General features: G+C 42.9%; 1 protein-coding gene across 7 annotated transcripts in view; it reads right to left on the bottom strand.

Moving 5' to 3' along the window:
• Nucleotides 1-18,318, bottom strand: part of fubp3 (far upstream element (FUSE) binding protein 3) — a 117,409-nt gene that overhangs the window by 21,556 nt on the left and 77,535 nt on the right. For 2 of the 7 annotated variants that reach the window (XM_085965451.1, XM_085965450.1), the window contains exons 13-17: nucleotides 14,037-14,200; nucleotides 13,221-13,294; nucleotides 12,062-12,141; nucleotides 9,504-9,620; nucleotides 5,174-5,242 (exon numbers count right to left, since the gene is read on the bottom strand). In XM_085965451.1, the coding sequence (XP_085821577.1) occupies nucleotides 5,174-5,242; nucleotides 9,504-9,620; nucleotides 12,062-12,141; nucleotides 13,221-13,294; nucleotides 14,037-14,200 (504 nt within the window). The remainder of the gene's footprint in view (nucleotides 1-5,173; nucleotides 5,243-9,503; nucleotides 9,621-12,061; nucleotides 12,142-13,220; nucleotides 13,295-14,036; nucleotides 14,201-18,318) is intronic. The other 5 variants (XM_085965452.1, XM_085965455.1, XM_085965456.1 and 2 more) reach the window with 3 other exon arrangements.

Below are 18,318 nucleotides of genomic sequence, written 5' to 3'. Positions count from 1 at the left end.
ACAACAAAAATAAATTCTCGTCAAAGACTGAAGCAATTGCCTGAAGATTACAAATTGATTGCATTTACATTTTACACATTTGCCAGCACATCCTGCCAGGTCTAAAGACACCAGAATTAAAAAAGCACTCGAGTTTGGTCACAAAATGCTGTGAATTAAGCAATTGTGTACACTGAATAATGTTGGTATTGTGCAATATTAAAACTGCAGTGCCCCCAGCTCCTTGCAACCTTTCAACACAGCTCCTGCAACTGCCAGCAAAGGTACGTCTGAAAATGCTGTGAAATATCATTTGGCTCTCTTCACTCGGAGGGTTGTGAATCTTTGGAATTCTCTGCCCCAGGGGGCTGTGGATGCGGAGTCGTTGAGTATAGTCAAGGCCGAGATTGATAGATTTTTGGACTCTAAGGGAATCAAGGGATATGGGATCGGGCGGGAAAATGGAGTTAAGGTTTAAGATCAGCCATGATCTTACCGAATGGCGGAGCAGGCTCGAAGGGCCTACTCTTGCTCCTATTTCTTATGTTATGTACTTAAAAAGATGAAGTGAAAAATATGCAAGTTTTCACAGCAGTGGTCTGGATTGGAAATCTGTGATTGGCGAGAACCAGAGGGTGAGGTGTGGGACAAGCTGAGAATTCAGCAATCCCATTCTTGAAATGTTCACCACAAAAACCTGAACACTGCCTTTTTTAGATGAGGCTACACAAGTTTAATAAAATTTCCTCCCGTGCTTTAGTCTTACTGGGCACATTCCAAAAGCAGGCAAAAGACCAGTCTAGCAAGTCTCTCTCACTGCTACTCTCTGGCAGCTACCAAGTGGCCTGTGCACACAACCCAGCAGCAACTCTGTTCCCCAACCCACAGCGTGGAGATCAAGACTTGGAGGGGGCAAGGGATCGATCCTGTGTTTTTCTATATTGGTGCTCCAACCTACACTACAGCTGGATATTTAAAGGCCAGCGTCTTTTGTGAGCCTTTACGTAAGACTTCAAAAGGAAAATAATCATGCAAGAACTGAGAAGCACTGCCACTTTACAGGAAAGCTTGGAGCTCCAAACAACTTCTAATACAAAAGACACACCAGTTGCATTTCATGACTCCCCAACAGAGAAATCAGGACCCGTCAATAAAAATGAGAACACATTTAGCAATGATTAAACAGCAGCATCTAACGCTCTTGGTTTCTTTTTGATTTGAGGGGCGTTGCGGGGGGTGGGGGCGAAGAACGAAACAATATTTTTTTTCCTCCCAAAAAAACCATTTTCATGCATTTCAGCCGGTAGCGAGCAGCACAAATGGCCGACACTGAAGAGGCCATCACAGGTCTCCCCAGAACACACTGCAGCTGGTGGTCTGGAGATTGAATTCACACAATTTGAAGAGTCCACCTTGCCTTGCAGACAGGACGTTTAAAAATGGTGATGGGAAAAAAAAGAGAAAGTTGAAACTGTAACAGAAGGACTAATGTGCAGGGTTACAGGGAAGAAGCTGCGGTCTAGGACTAAATTGGACAGCTCTTTCAAAGAGTTGGCACAGGCACGACGGGCCGAATGGCGCGCCCCCCCCCCCCCCCTTCTGTTAAGACTCCATGATTCTAAGGATACAGATAAACCTCAGATTTTCTTCCCTTGCCCTCTGCTTGACTCATGTTGTGGAACAATTTCAAAAAGTTGCACCAACCAATCTTCACGTTACCGCTTAAACAGCGAGCATCAATGGATCACGGGAACCGTCACATCCAAGTCCAATCCTATTCTTAACCAACCTGCACACTTCCAGTAGGGGGCTGTGAAAAAATGCTCAGGAGCAGGAACCTTGGCCAGATTAACCCTTTCCTAATTTGGAAAGGCAGAGTCAAATTATAGCAACGCTAGCGTTACCCTATGGATTGAACTGGGGAACTTTCCCCAATCTGTGTAGCTCAGTGCCACAGTAGCCACTGGGGGAGCCCGTTTAAAAAAAACACTGCCATAGTTTTTCTTTTAAAACCCATATTGCTTGTTCATGTGATTGACATTTTTGGAATTTAAATCTCGAAGAACGCCTTTAATATGTACAGAATAAATAATTTTAACCAAGCTGGATTGAAAGTGGATCCATTTCAAATGGACAGCAGATCCCCGCGTAGAACCTTACATGGAACTAGATTATATATATTTAAGAACAATACAGTCTGTAGTGGGTTGCGAAATCTTGAGTGAAAGGCTTCGTTTTTAAACTAAATGGAAAAGGTACATATAAACACCACACACATTTACATGCCTAAAAAAAATAGGAATCCCACAGCTCGCGTGCTGGACGGCCAAAGACTAAATCACATTGGTACAAACTTATTGGATCTACTGCCCATCTGTGACGATCAATTCTGCCCTCGTGCCACACAAAGAAATTGTGCAGTGGAAAACTGTTGAGCCCTTGATGTAGAAGTTAATTTGAAATGGCTCCATTTCCAGCTTTTAGTCTTCAAGTTCCTTTTATCCTGCGCGTGTTCACAACAGGGCTCTTCAGGAAGGTGGCTAGCATTTGGCCTCGGGGCACGGCAAGGCCATCTTAAATCAGCGCCAGACAATATCGGCAACCAGGAGATGGCACAAGTCATCAGCAGGCGTGGACCCCAGCAGCAACCACAAAAAAACCCTCGACATCAATAGCTCAGGAATCCTTTTCCCTGCCTTTTTGAAGAGCTTGCAGCGCTGCTTTGACCCTGAAGGGCTTCTGTCCTTCACACAGGCTACAAATGGCATTGAGGGGGGCGGGGGAAGGGAGCGTTTAAACATAAAAGGCCATAGAAGGACAAGGAAAAAAAAAATCTGAGAGACACTTGGCCACAGTCATAGGACAAGACCCTTCAAAAGGTCAGGACCAACTACAGGTTCCACCTGCTATAGGCGACAAAAGATCCTTCATGTTTTTTCGTTTCAAAACAGAACTCTAATATTCAACAAGTTATTGATTCCGAACGAACGAAGCACTGAAATACTATGGATGTAACCATGCTTACAGTACAGAGAATGGAGTCATTTGAAACAGGTCTACGATTTCCTCGTTTAGAAAATTAGATTCTTCGGTTAGGATCACCCACAGAAATTAATAGTTCAAAAAGACAATTGCCACTGCCTCCTAAATAAAGCAAGCAAAGCTCTCAGGCATGGATTACATTCACAAGATGTGTGTCGACATAAAAGTCAACATATAGTTTGTGCACAACAAATTGATGAGGCCACTTTAGGGCAGTATAAAAGCACTGCACATTATGCTCAAATATATGCTCCTCAATATTAAAACTATATTTAGAAGCCATTTCAGGTCTGTCTGATTGCAAATGCTTACTGCCTGATTTGCTGGGGACTGAGAAATGTCTAAAACCGACAACACCAGGAATTTTCCTAATGTCTCCACTGCTCCTAGTTACACAGGTCTGATCTGAACAGCCACACAAAGCAAGTCTGCTGAACCATAAACCTCCAACAATCAAAAATATTAGTGAAAACTGATTAATGCACATCCCTTCAACAAAGCAGTCTTTCAATTCCTGCAACTAATTTGGGCTCTTTTCACTAGAACAGAAAAGGTTCAGAGATCTGATAGGGCCATTCAAAGTTATGAGGAGTTTTGATGAGGTAAATCTGGAAAAACATTCCACTGGTTGGCGAATCAGTAACTAAAGGGCATAAAGTTACGATCACCGGCAAAAGGATGAAGGGAGAGATTAGGAGAATTTTTTTTTTTATTATTATATATAGAGCTTTAGGACACAATGCTCTACCAGAAACAGCGGTGGAAGCAAAATTCAAAACATTTGAAAAGGAAATATTTAAAAGGGTGTGGGGGAAAAGGGCAGGGAAATTCGACCAAGTGCACTGCTTTTAGAGAGTCAGCACAGGCACTATGGACCCCACGGCCTCCTTCTGTGGTGCAAAATTCTATGATTATTTCTACAAACTGGATTTTAACACAAATACAAATCACATCTAACACATCCGATCCTCCCCATTATAGAGAGAGCACAAAACTGGCCATAACAAGCAACTTATGAAACAAACTGCACAGCAGTTAATAAAATAAGCCCACCCCCTCTTTCCTCCTCCCCGTCTAATGTTATAATCTAATTTTTCCTCCCATGCCCACTGCTCCACAGACATACACTGTTCAAGCTGTCAAAAGGTGCAAAGCATGCGAGAAGGGATTTAAATTTTTTTTTTTTTTTTTTATAAATGGGACTGTTCACCAGATGATTAAACCAAAACTCAGAGCATTAACCTCTCAGCAGTGCTGCAGCAGCAAGCCTGACTTCTGGTGGCTGAGCGCCAAAGAAAGAGAGGCAACTACAGCCTCCGGAGACATCAAATCCCATCCGAAGAAATATTCCCCGACACATCTGGCAGCAGTCGCAATGGAAAGTGCTGCCGCCGCCGCCGCCATCTTTTGGCCACAGGACAGGCAAGTAATGTGGTGCTCTGCTCACTGGCCTACACACACCTTCCTGGCTAGAAATGAGACACAATCTGCATGCAGGGTCACCGGCGGTGCTGTGGGATCAGCTGTGCTATGTAAATAAGGTAGATCCCACAGCACTGACAGTCGCCCTCCCCACCACATGCTGGAGCTGCTTCCAGCTGCAGTTCTGTAATAGAAATACACCATGGAGCAGCAGGACTGGACTCGAGTCTGCAATTCCCTGCTCTACATGTTCCTATTTCGGTTGATTGGACTGAGGTACTGACCAGAGGTCATCCCTGTACATTACCCCTCCCTGCCCCAAGAAAAAGGTATAACTCAGTGAGCAAGTTACCTGCGTCATTTGTGTATTTTCAAATCACTGCTTATAAAGCAGTGCTGGAAGTGTCCTGTGCAGATTGTCTGTTCTACTGCCCAGAGAACTGCGAAAGCTATGGACTATTAGCAAAGTTATGGGGAAGCTCGACCAAAGCAAGGTCACAAGGGCCTAACTGAGGGAGAAAAGGGAGAGACAGAGACACAGAGACGGGGGAGTGGAAGGAGCAAGATGGGGCGAGGGAAAGACAGAAAGAAACAGGAAAGAAAAAATAGGCGAGAAAGAAAAAGGGAATAAAATATTTCCCTATTTCACAAAAGCTGCTTTCTGCAAATACCCTTTGAGAAGTCGACTCAAGCGCCACTTACAAAATATCAGTCCAAGAAAAGTGCATACCAAGTATTTTGTAGTAATCCTCCCAGGCTTTGGAATAATCCAGCTGACCACTTGGGCCACCATTCTGATCTGTGGGCAGGTTTAAAAAAATTACATTTCACAAACTGATATCAAATACATTTTTCAAAAAAAGGTCAGATCTTTCGCAAATCAAAAGCAGCCCAGCAATGTTCCCCCTAAGGTGTGCGGTCGCATGGCCGCACATCAATTGGGAGGTCCAACGCAGGCCGCTCATGAGCTGTTGCTGCTGGAAGGGACCGCGCACGGGGAAAAAAAGTTGAGGGGGAACATTGAGCCCCAGCACTCGGAACAGCTTCTGACCAGGCTAAATCTCAGTACACGGATGCAGAGCACTAACGTGCAGTTAGCACGTGCTCCTCACTAACGTTTGCTCAAGAGTCATAATCCCAACCAAGTTTTGCTCGAGGACAACTCAGACCTCCCGCACAAATTGGGTTAGATTCCTACTTCATTTTATGGAATCTGATTGCAACGGCGAGGGGGGCGTTCAGCCATATTCTACTCCCCTCAATGAAATATTCATTTCTTCTGCTATCTATAACCAAGTTACACCTGATGACTCAACATGCTGTACCACAGAATGACAGGTGCAAGCCTACGATTTCCACACAGGAAATCCTTAATTTAAATACTTGGCATCATCAATTGTTCCCGAGAGTTCCCAATCGCAGTCACGTCAGACAGAGGAAGTGAGCAAAGACCATGAGTTCCCAGACTGGCGAAAAATAATTTCCACAGCAGCAAAGGTCTGCACTCTTAAAAGATAAATCTTCTCCCTCCCAAACTGTCTAAATTGTATGGCCTTCCAACTTTTTTTTTGGGGGTGGGGTGAGGTGAGCGGGGAAGAAGAGAAAGAGACTGTATTCTAAAATGAAGTATTTATTTGTTGTCCCTGATCATATTACACTAAGTAGTGCAACATCTGAGCAGATTCCAGTTGATACCATCGGAAGTTCTATCTTGCAGTCCAGACACACACACATCCCGCTCGACCTCTTTGCCTGTCAAATTTTACAAGACGATTAGGCGTCTCTACCAATGAGCCACAATCCTGTATGAAATATTGAAGAAATACAGTTGGTGTAGCTACAAAGTTGTTACTGAACTTTGGAGGTGGGGTGAGGGAAAGAGAAGAGGTCCTGAATTTTGAGGAGGGGGTGAAGAGGAGGCAGAAACTCATTGCAATTTGTAGGACCACATCTAAAATAGTTTAGAAGCATTAACAGAAATTCCATGTTGAATTCTAGACCTTTATACCATTTGGAAGCACAACATTTTGACTTCAGTGGAGAGAGGTTTTTCAAGGCGATTCACATCATGGTAGGACAGATCAGGAAAATGGTGAAGCACAATAGTTATGTTCTGTCCAAAACTGAACAGGCCAAATGAAGGTACAGGAAACTTTTTTAAAATCCGGCACCAACGGGACCGACGTGGTGCCGGTTCATCAAAAATTCCGGATAACCGAGAGCTATAGTAAAAGATACGGAGAGCTGAGAGCTCCGTATAAAGCAACAAACCCTGTTGCTTAGCAACAGGTGCAGAACAATGGCCACAAGTTCCAAGCGTCTCTGTAGCTTAGCAACAGCTGCAGCCACACCCTTGCACAGCAACAGATCGAAGAAGGCAAGTAATAAAACTTACCTGAACCTACTCCTGAATTTTGCCGGTTAACCGAGGTTTCCGGTTATTTAGGTGCCGGTAAATCGAGCGTTTCCTGTAGAAGAGCAATTCCCCGTATTTTTGGAGGAGCAGAGGGTGGGGGTTTGAGGCACAACTGACCTTAATTTCAGAACTCTCTTTGGGAAAACTGCAGCGACAACCTCGTACTCAGTCACTCTATGGAACTCCAATACGTCACACGAATTAGCAAAGATCACCAATCATCAGTGCACAAATCACCCTGCTTCAAAGCTCAGTAACAAACACCTTCTGTGCTCAAGGTATTTTCTCTACACTTCAAAAGTAATTACTGGCTGTACGGCGCTTTGGGACGTTCCAAGGCGCTATATAAATGCAAGTCTTTTTCTTTCTTTTCCTCCATCCCAACATCAGTGTGTAAACATCAAAATATTCGTAGCATCAGTGAGCTTTTGAATGCTTGCATTGTGGAAACCATTCTCATTTGATAACCAACTTCCACACTGGATATTTTCTAAGAGGTTAGTAGTTAGAGAATGACTTGTGTAAAATATTTTTAATAAAAAAAGTTAGGAAAACCCTGCACTCGACACCACAAAGCACAATTCTTGTACGAGTAAAGCTACATTTAATACGAGGTTTCATGTTAAATTTGCAAAAAAAATCATGGCTCATTTTGAAAGTACACACATTAATAGGGCAGTAAACTGGTGCTCGTGTAAGTTATACCACGGACAAGGAGAATGATCCCGACATGAAATGATCTACTTGGAACAGGATTTCTGGAAAAACGAAGATTAAAAGCAACACATTTAAACCTTTACAGCACAGCTCAGTTACCAGCATTTGGCAGCTGAACCCTGTGTAGCCAGCATTGCACTGGGTGCTTTCTGAAGTCCCTCAGCCTGCGCTCCTCTGCAGTTCTTCGTGGTGACAGCTCGTTTGTTAACACATGCTAAAACTCAATGGTGTAGTTCAGAGTCCATGTCACTTGTGATCCAGGGCTGACAAGATCGGATTGGTCAAGTGTAGTTCACGCATTATTTTTAACCGATCTAGAGTTTGTTCTCAACAGGTTATATAAATTACAACTGGGACAAACCACTTTGGTCACAAACTGAATTTTGAACCTTGTAAGGGGAGGGTCAGAAAGGGATTGTGCTCTAATTAGAAGCAAATAAAACAATGCATTCCATTGGAGATTCATCTCAAATGAAGGATAGTTTCATTGGTCTTTCCGATCTGATTAACAAGCAACTAGCAGAGATTACTGAGGATATAAGAAGCTCACCACAAAAGGGCAACATACTGTACACAAGTTCAGAGGGAAAGATCAGTAGACTATATTGTTTATACAACAACCCATAACTTAATACTTTCAAAAGTCTTACTAGTGATTCAAAAACAAATTTGCCAATAACTAATTGTTCTTCACACAATACCCTAAAATAGCCAACCTACAATACGACAGCCCAGAGTTGGATTCCAGTCTGCCATATTTTTCAAATGCTTGTATTTAACTACACAGTAACATAGCATGTAAACACACAGTACAACACTTGTTGATTGAAACTAGACATTGTAGGAGCTCACATTTTGCAATAAGGGATATTTGGTGGTGGGCCAATTATTTTGTACCCATCCCCAGTAATATGCAAACCTGGGTCAGGAACAGCACAGAAATTCCCTCTACACGAACCCAACAATCTGCTTCAGCTCCCAATCTCAGAAGACCATCTCCCCTACTGTAACACTGAAATGTCCAATTCCCACATCCGGGATTCCTGGCCATTATAGAAATTTACGGCACAGGAGGCCATTCAGCCCATCCTGTCTGTGCTGGCCGAAAGAGAGCTATCCAGCCTAATCCCACTTTCCAGCTTTTGGTCCGTAGCCCTGTAGGTTGCGGCACTTCAAGTGCATATCCAAGTACTTCTTAAATGCGATGAGGGTTTCTGCCTCTACCACCCTTTCAGGCAGCGAGTTCCAGACCCCCACCACCCTCTGGGTGAAAAAAGTTCTCAACTCCCCTCTAATTCTTCTATCAATTGCTTTAAATGTCTGTCCCCTGGTTATTGAACTCTGCTAAGGGAAAGATTCTTCCTATCCATTGCCAACTTAGTGGACAGTTTTGTGTTGTGGACTTGCACACACTAAAATAAATGTAAAAATCTAACAAAACAAGAACACTGGAAATATACGGCAGTCCATGAGCATCCGTAAAGAAGCTAACATTGCGTGTGGACCCTTCATGGTAAATAGAAATCAGAACTCCTTAATAAGACTGCATAGAACAATTTGGGGGGGGGGGGGGGGGGCGGGCAGGGAGAGAAGAAGAGAATGAGAAAGAGAGACATACCAGTAGTTTGTGTTTTATTGTGTTGAGGCTACCCCAAACTCACAGCACCCTTAACAGATAGACAAACAGAAGACTTTCAACCCAAATGCTTGGTCTTGATTAGGACCGAGATCTCAGATGAGAGGACAGTTTTAGAACACACAGGCCGTGTCCCCTAATTATTGGGGGTAAAGTAGAGTTTTTTTATATTAGAAGCGATGTCGATTCTGGGACTGCATAGGTAATAACTGAAAAGTGCGGGGCGGCAGAAAGTGGAAGGTATTTGCCCGTATTGTTGGAAAAAAAAAATTTCTCTTCGCAAATACACACCTGAATTTTGTTGCGAGTTCTGCCCCATTGTTGCTTGCTGTTGCTGGCTAGGCTGCTGGTAAAACTGGGAGATGTAGGCTGACCAGGCTGCTGTACCCAAATGCTGTGCAGCTTTACCTAGACACACACACAGTGTCACAGTAACTATCACTGACTAATTTTGGTAGCTTTTACTTGTGTGGTAGGAATAGTTCATTATGCAGTGACATTACTGCTCGTGATCTCAAGTTCTAAAATTTTTTTTAAAGTCTAATTTTGAATCATGTGACCGTAACTCCACACCCCCCAATCAAAAATAAGTGTATCCAAAGGAATCCGAATCCAAGTACCTCCCCGGTTAATGCCTTTTTGGTTGTTACCAGTGACATTGGATTTGATCGTCTTCCTATTGAATTCCTCTTCACACGAAAGATCAGCAAGGCCAATATTAACCATCTCAACACATCCACCCAGTCATAAGCTGCTTTAGTAAAAGCATAAGTGATAAAAACAGGATAAAATGATTAGTGCACCATGTGACTGGGCTTTCAAATAGCTTTGTCAAAGTATATGCATAGCTTTTGGAAAGGTGGGGGCGGGGGGGAAGAAGAGTTAATGCCCCATTCAAGGCTACCCATTATCTTCCATGGTACACACAAGAGGCCGAGTGGTAAGAGATACTGCACCGAGTCCAACCTAAAACATTGTGTAACACAACCTCCACTTGAAAAGCCTCCTCAATGAGGTGATTGTAAGTGGCCGGGAGCAGCTCACTGCTTCTGCAATGGAACTAACTGGGAGATGGCGGAAGATGTCAAGCCAAGCACGCAAGCTGAGAACAGAGTTAACAAGCTAGGGCTGCCCAGCGTGCAGCAGCTCCACTATAGTATTTAGCTAGAAAAAAAGATGAACCCAGTCTGGTCAGAACAGACGCCATCGCATTCCTTTGTCCAGGAATCCATACCAAAACATAAATTATTCCCATGCAGCAGTTCAGTTGACATGTACAATATTCATCCAAAGAATAATTTTGTTCGTACCATTTTGTCCCAGACTTTTCATCACCCTTTACTCATCAATTTTGGAAGAAAGTGAATTGTATGGGTAAATGAAATCGTGTTACTGTGAAATATAATGGGTGCAAATTTTTATGTTTAAAACCTTCGTTGGGCAGTTCTTGAGAAAACTGCTTAAGAGTTGGAATTTTGTGATCAATTTGACTGTTTCACTTGGCTATCTTCCTCACTTCCATTTACATTAGACTGAAGGTTATACTTCAATTAGGCTACCAATAGCATTATACAGGAATTGTGACAAAAATGTATGCTATCTGTAGAGTTTGTATTACATTACTAACAGATCTCCCATGGCAATGTCCATATAGTAAGTCAGGAGACAAGCTGTTCATACAGTCACAATGTTACGGCTGGTAATACACAAATGTTATACCATGGAATGAATAATGTATTATCACACTGCTGCAGTGCCACTGTGTAGCTTTATGCCCTCAGTCTAATATTTAAGTAAACAATGCTTCAGGAACTCGGTCCTTAAAATGAATGCTTGGGCCAGTTACAGGTCAAGTAAATGAAACGTAATGAGCATGGAGTCCTTTAAAAGGGAACTTGAATTTGTGACAGGAAACTTCCAGTGAGAAGAGGCAAGTTAATTAGTTGTGATTGTAATGAGTCAGAGGCAACTCGCTATCCTGGAACATAGCAAGTGGGGGCGGGGGGGGGGGGGCTGCGGTGAAATTTTCCCCAGAGTTTTCCTGAATTGGCTGCAGATTTCTCTCTTTCTCGCTCTCTGGAGATAGTGTTGCTAGGTTGGTGAATGGTGTGTGAGGTTGCACCGCTGACTGAATGGAGTAGACCTGGTGGTCTTTTCCTGCCCTGCTCACCTGTCATATGTAGACTGCTGGGTTTGTTTGGCTGACAGGTCAAATTACAATCTTGGACAGTGTGGAGCTGGCATGTTCTTGGAAAGAGGAGCTGAAGCGGTATTTTGACATTGTTTTGCATCTGTGAGAGAGAGAGCTGGGTGGAGAGAATATGCAAACCACTACGATTGCAAGAATAATTGTATAAAACGTTTAAACTCTCCTACAGCTCGGAGCTGTTCAATTGTTCAGTCTGTTTTAACTAGTCTGTGGTCTGCCACAACTGGAGTGGATGTTGGAACCAGCCAATTAGAAGTAGTAAAATAAATTTGGGCGAATTAGAATAAATTGGGAAATAATTAGAATGAATCTGACTATGGTAAAGACTGGCTGAGATGGATGATACAAGCAAATTTTGCACTTACAGGAACTGTGTGTAGTGCAACTTAACATGCTGAATGGGTGAATAGAAAGATCTTGCTCAGCCTGTTGAATTTCAATAGCAGCCTGTGCAGCATGTCCCTTTATACACTCCGGGAAGGGTGATGAAAAGCCTCCGCTGTACCAGGCCTTTAATGAAGCACTGGAATAAATGGAAACCAAACTTAACACCCAACCAATACTACAATGTGCTGGTAAAGGGTCAAAGGGTGATAAGAAAATACAGCTGCTGCTAGATGTAAACAAATCAGACACTCACTTGGATCTTGCTGCCCTTGTTGCTGCCAAGGTTGGTACGTACTTCCCCATCCCTGTGTCATAAAGGCTTGTGGAGGACCGCTATGTTTGAAAAAGGATAAATGAGCACAAACAAATTTAAAACAAGCTGTAGTCCGATAGAATTATATCATTTCTACATTGGTCCTGGTATCCGCTATCTATTCTTTGAGAGTGATGTTTGGGGGGGGGGGGGGGGGGGGGGTAAACTAGGGTGTCGGTTCCAAGATGACACTGCTGGGAACCGAAAATTAGAAATTGAGGTAACTTTCCATGGCAGACCTGGCATCGATACCCGAACCAGGCAGGTCTGCAGCACGCCAGGGACTGCTGACAAACCAGCAAGTCTGATTCATGACAACGACTTCAGAAATCACAGAAATCACAGAAACCCCACAGTGCAGATAGAGGCCATTTCGGCCCATCGCGCCTGCACCGACACATATCCCACCCGATCCCCGTAACCCCACGTATTTAATCCCCCTAACACTAAGGGTCAATTTATCATAGCCAATCAACCTAACCTGCACATCTTTGGACTTGGAGGGGAAAGGTTGGGGGGGGGGGGGGGGAAAGAGAGAGAAAGAGAGTAGTAGACATTCCTAGTCAAACAATCAGTGGTAAAGTTATAGTCATCTGTTCTGGGAAGTGTCGTTGGTTTAGGTTGCTAAACTGTGTACTCTTGGGGTACCTAAGCTGTTGGTCTTGCCAACCTGTGCCTATGCTGTCTGGACTTAAGTGGAACGTGTCCCTAAAGGCAGAGAGTGTGTGCACCCAGCATCAGTCAAGGATTTCTCAGTAGTTTAGTTTGGAGACTCAAAACATGGTAATGAGCTTCCACATGCATCAGAGAGCTGGCTGACCAACAAACTCAATACCCTGAAACATGATATTAAACACACATTGTTAAAGCCCCACCCCAAAGAAATTAAACAAACCAACGTGTGGGACACATCAGAAAGAAAGTGCCGAGGGGTACTGGTAAGCTGGCCTGACATATTACAGCTTCCATTCCAAAGCAAACACTCGTCAGCTCAACAAGGAGTACGAACATTAAGTGAACATCGATTCCACTGAATGAAACCAAGTGAAAACAATCATCCAAGGATAAAATGCAAATACTGCACAATTATGACTCTTACTTTTGATGGTGTCCAGGTGGTCCTTGGCTATAAGGGCTTGTGTTAAATCCTCCAGGGCCACCAGGTCCTGGACCCTAAAAGTGCACAAAAAACATTTAAGCTAAGAGAGAGAAAGAACGAACTTGAATTTATACAGCACTGTTCACAACCTCAGGATGTCGGAAGCGCTTTACTAGATGAGGTATTTTATTTTGAAATGCTGTCACTATTGTAATGTAGGAACAGCAAACAATTTGCACACAGCAAGGTCCCACACACCTCAATGACCACAATCATTTTAGGTGTTGGTTGCGGGATAAAATGTCGGCTAGGACACCGGCAGAACTCCCCTGCTCTTCTTCGAATAGAGATGAGAGATCTTTTATGCCCACCTGACAGGGAAGATGCGGTCTTGGTTTAATGTCTCATCCGAAAGACAGCGCTCACTCAGTACTGCACTGAAGTGTCAGCCTAGATTGTGTGCTCAAATCTCGAGTGGGGTTTGAACACACTCCCTTCTGCATCAGATGTGAGCGTGCTACCATTGAACCAAGGCTGACACCCAAGAACCTGGAGTCCTTCAGATGGATTACACAAGCACCATCATTTTAACAAGACGTTCCATAGAATCTTTCAATTTTAATCCCCTTATTCACTATACAGTTAGAACTCCCTATGATGCACGCATGCACACACGTGCGATTTACAACAGCACTGGCCAGGGTCTGGGATAGTTGTTTTTAGATGAAGTTTCGGAACCAATAGCTAATCTGTAAAACAAAGGTTGGGGTGAAAGAAATGGGACATTTAGGTGGCAGTGAAAAACTCAAAACTCACCCCATTGATTTTTTCTTCTATTAACTGTCTAGCATGCTCGATCTGTTGTAGAGCTCCACGGATGATGAATATTCGGATATTAGGGTCAGAATTTGGTGGTGGGTTTCTCTGTAGTTCTACATGTGCTCCTGTTTGCTGGTTAATGCTTTTGATGGTCTCTCCACCTGAAGAAGAAGATGGAAATGTTAAAGTGCCCTCAGAACAGATTTAACTATAGAGTTCTTTCCAGAATACAATTAATTGAATTATTATATGCGCGACAGGCATCCTCAAACCACTCGACAATGTAGATAACTGAAGTCACTGGTTCATCGAACATGAACTACCCCATTGACAGATGCAGATGTTGAGGCAGTTTGTGAAAAGTCTCCATGTGAAGCTTAGTTGCAGTAGACTAGGCCTATATTCTCTAGAGTTTAGAAGAATGATTGGTGATCTCATTGAAACATACAAAATTCTTACAGGGCTTGGCAGGGTAGATGCAGGGAGGATGTTTCCCCTGGCTGGAGAGTCTAGAACCAGGGGTCACAGTCTCACGATAAGGGGTCAGCCATTTAGGACTGAGATGAGGAGAAATTTCTTCACTCAGAGGGTGGTGAATCTTTGGAATTCTCTACCCCAGAGGGCTGTGGAGGCTCAGTCATTGAGTATATTCAAGACAGAGATCAATAGATTTTTGGATATTAAGGGAATTAAGGGATGCGAGGATAGTGCAGGAAAATGGAGATGAGGTAGAAGATCAGCCATGATCGTATTGAATGGTGGAGCAGGCTCGAAGGGCCAAATGGCCAACTCCTGCTCCTATTTCTTATGTTATGAAGTGTGCACCGATTCATCTTGATGGATTCTGGACTTTTAATATCAGTTTTAAGGAAAACTAACAGGATGGGCTAGAAACTCTGGATTGCTTGCGACTAGAGTAGAATTTGGTTGAAAGTATTAACAAAGGATCAAACACAGAATGGTTAAACTTGACTGTTCAAGACGGCATACTGAAAAGCTTGACCAAGTTCGCAAAGGTATTATTGCTTCAGACTGTTGAAGACTAACAAACTTGATGTACTTTCGTGGAGATATGGACGAGGTTAAAGATAAGACAGCTGCCGGACTAGATCTTGGAAGACTGTGAGAAACAGTCATATACATTGGCAACGATAGCAAAATACTGCGGAGGCTGGAAATCTGAAATAACAGCAGAAAACGCTGGAAAAACTCAGCAGGCCAGGCAACATCCGTGGAGAGAGAAACAGTCAACGTTTCAGGTTGAAACCCTTCGTCAGAACTGAGAGAAAAAGCAGGAAATGAAACAGATTGAAAAGCTGGTATGGGGGCTGGGAAATGGGGGAGGGGATGAAAGAACAAAAGGGAAGTTCTGTGGGAGGTGAAGAGACATTCAAGGCGAGACGAGATGGTAATAGGACAGGTAAAGAGACAAAGGATGGCTCTCGATGAAGTGTGAAATGCGCTGGCAGAATGAAAGACAGCTACCATGTGGGAGAGAAAAAAAGGAAAAGGCACAAACCAAAAAATATATAAAAATGTAATAGGAGCCGAGGTTATGATCTGAAATTGTTGAACTCGATAGTGTCCGGAAGGCTGCAAAGTGCCTAATCGGAAGATGAGGTGTTGTTCCTCGAGCATACATTGGCAAACTGCTTTTGCATCAGCGAGAGAGATATTAAATAGCCACTTTAGTACGTTTGAGATGACAGACCAGAAGCAGAGACCAAGAGGATGTCAATGAAAAATTGACCCCTCACCCTACCGAAGCAGCAGAATTGATCATTGAGTTGAGTTGTACTACAAAGGTTGTAAGCATCTCTATCTGCAAAACGGTTGGCTTTATTGACATTAAAACGCAATTTAGAAACATTTTCAGCTTCAGTTGATCCATGCCTCGGATACCCTAAAAAGAGTAAAGAGCCTTTTAAAAAAAAAAAGCCCTACAATCCAATGTCACACTGTTGCTAAATGTGGTCATTGGCTAGACAACCAGCCTTGACCTTCAGCCCTGGGAACATGGTCTCAAAGACCACAAGGCAATTCCACAAAATGCATCACATGCAAACTACAACTCCCAAAAACATGAATAAACCCTGAAACTTCACAAATCTCAACGAGGCAGTGAAGCTTCTACAATGCACTACATCAAACAAACACCGAGGCTGACACCTGCAACTCCAAGTTGGGAGGTGGGATGGTGAGGAGGGAGGCCACCTGGTTCATTAACGCATCTCCCAGCAACCAAATCAAGCACAGCACAGGCCTAAGAGCAGATTGCTTGCCATTCCACTGGGGAATGGAGAAGGGTTCAGGAAGCACAAAAAGAAAAATAACTTTGTAGAAAGTTCCAATGTAGAAAAAGAGAGCATTCGTTAACTAACCAAGGTTTAAAGGCTCCAACCTCATCTCCCCAGAACCTGATCTGCATAAAGCACCTGAACATTGCTTGTCCTGTTCTGGTCAGCTCATTTGAACCCTTTGTAGTTCACGCACAAGCAACTATGTGATGTGCAGCGGATGTACCAACTTTAGTTAGCACTTGGACAATTCTGAATATTTCAAATGTAATGCAGATGAGAAGATTGGCTGTAGCTCAGCCTGATGGGAGGCAGCCATTATATCTGAACAAATACCTTTTCTCTTTGCTTAATAGTCATCAAAAATGCCCAAGTTCTCTAAACTGATCAAAACACAATAGTTGGATGTCCTTTCCAGATAAACAGCATTCTGTCAGAAGACACCAATCTGGTAAAAGCAAGTCCAGCTGTTCTTTACTAATTGTACATATCTCATTATGCAGAGTTAGGATTTCAAATGTATTTTTCTTAGTTAATTTGGTGGAGAATTGGGCAGAGAGAAAAGACGGCAATTGATGGCAAAAAACAATTAAGCAAGTTTTAACATTTGACACATGGACCATGTTCTTGTTGGAAATCCCGACAACCTAAATTACTCACTAAACCCACAAGCAGAAATTAACAGCAACACCACCACAAACAACTAGTGGAAAATGCCCAACAGTACAGGACAAATGTGCAGATATAATGGGGAAAAAATGCGATTACATCTTTTGAGAATACTTTTTTTTTTATATAAAAGACAGCATTAATCACAGGCAATCATTAAAGAAGGATGAGCAGTCAGAACGGCAAATTTGTGTGACCAGAGCGAGCTCTCATGTCAACAATTCCTGTGACAAAAAAAAAAAAATCGGGTCAGGACATTTGACTTACAACAGCAATTGCAAGGGCCCAAGCAAAAACCTCAATGAACAATGGTGCTAACTTTATTAATGCTGTAACCTGTGGGGTTGACAACACCACCACAAAATTCAGAAACATGATACTGCAATATATGTCGAACGCTGTCAGCAGACTCAATCAAGCTGGAGGCACTTAACGATTCAAAGCATAGAATTCAAACAGCCTGCAACTACAGCAAGTTTTTAAAAAAAACTCGAAGAAGGGTCTAATGTGCTGTGTTTAATTTGGAAAAAGAGAATTTTTTTCATGTTTGCTCCATACTGCAAAAAAATAACCCTGCCTTATGGTTAATCTTAAACTTTGTATTCAGGAAAACAAAATGCATCCTATAAAATTTAATAGGCTGTAAAAAGCCTGTTAGCAATTACTAAATTGATATTCATGTGCTAAAGAAGTTCATTCACAAAGATTTCTCTCATAGTGCAATTCTTACCCTCCCCCAAACAGTTACTGTGGAAAGTGCCTTTTTAATTGCATCCTTTTGTAATGTTTGTAGACAGCAGGGACAGTACCTGTTAAACATATGGAAGCCAAGGAACTAAAAAAAAACGATGCTATTCCCCCTACAAAATCAATTAAAGCGTGGCCTTCCTAGATGTAGCCAATTTACGCCTTCTCTTCACTGCTTTATTCACCGAACAATCTGAGCTCAAAGCCTTTTCAAACCCGCACGCTGATTAAAATCTAATGTTTATGTCCTAACATCAATTACTTGTTGAGTTGTGTGCGCTTGCTCTGACTGCTTCTCTCACTCCGTCCCCCTCCTCCAGTGTGTCCAAAGGGATGCCCTTGGTGGTTAATGCACCCACTGGGGGAGGTCACGCACAAGACGCTTGGTGGCCAGTCACAGACACGTTCAACAGTCAGTCTATTCTTCCGCCTGACAGGGGTGCAATGTGAAACCGACTGCAATGGTACTTGATGAAAATTGTAAAGCAATTAATCAAACCACTAAAAAGACAGCAGTGACACTGCCCAGCACTAGAGAATTATCCATCAATTTTTTTTTTATCATG

This window comes from Somniosus microcephalus, chromosome 23 (assembly GCF_052327205.1).
Source record: "Somniosus microcephalus isolate GS21.2 chromosome 23, FLI_Smic_1.0, whole genome shotgun sequence".
Classification (NCBI taxonomy): Eukaryota; Metazoa; Chordata; class Chondrichthyes; order Squaliformes; family Somniosidae; genus Somniosus; species Somniosus microcephalus.
The sequence above is the reverse complement of the archived record's forward strand: the minus strand, read 5'-3'. Positions and strand labels throughout refer to the sequence as shown.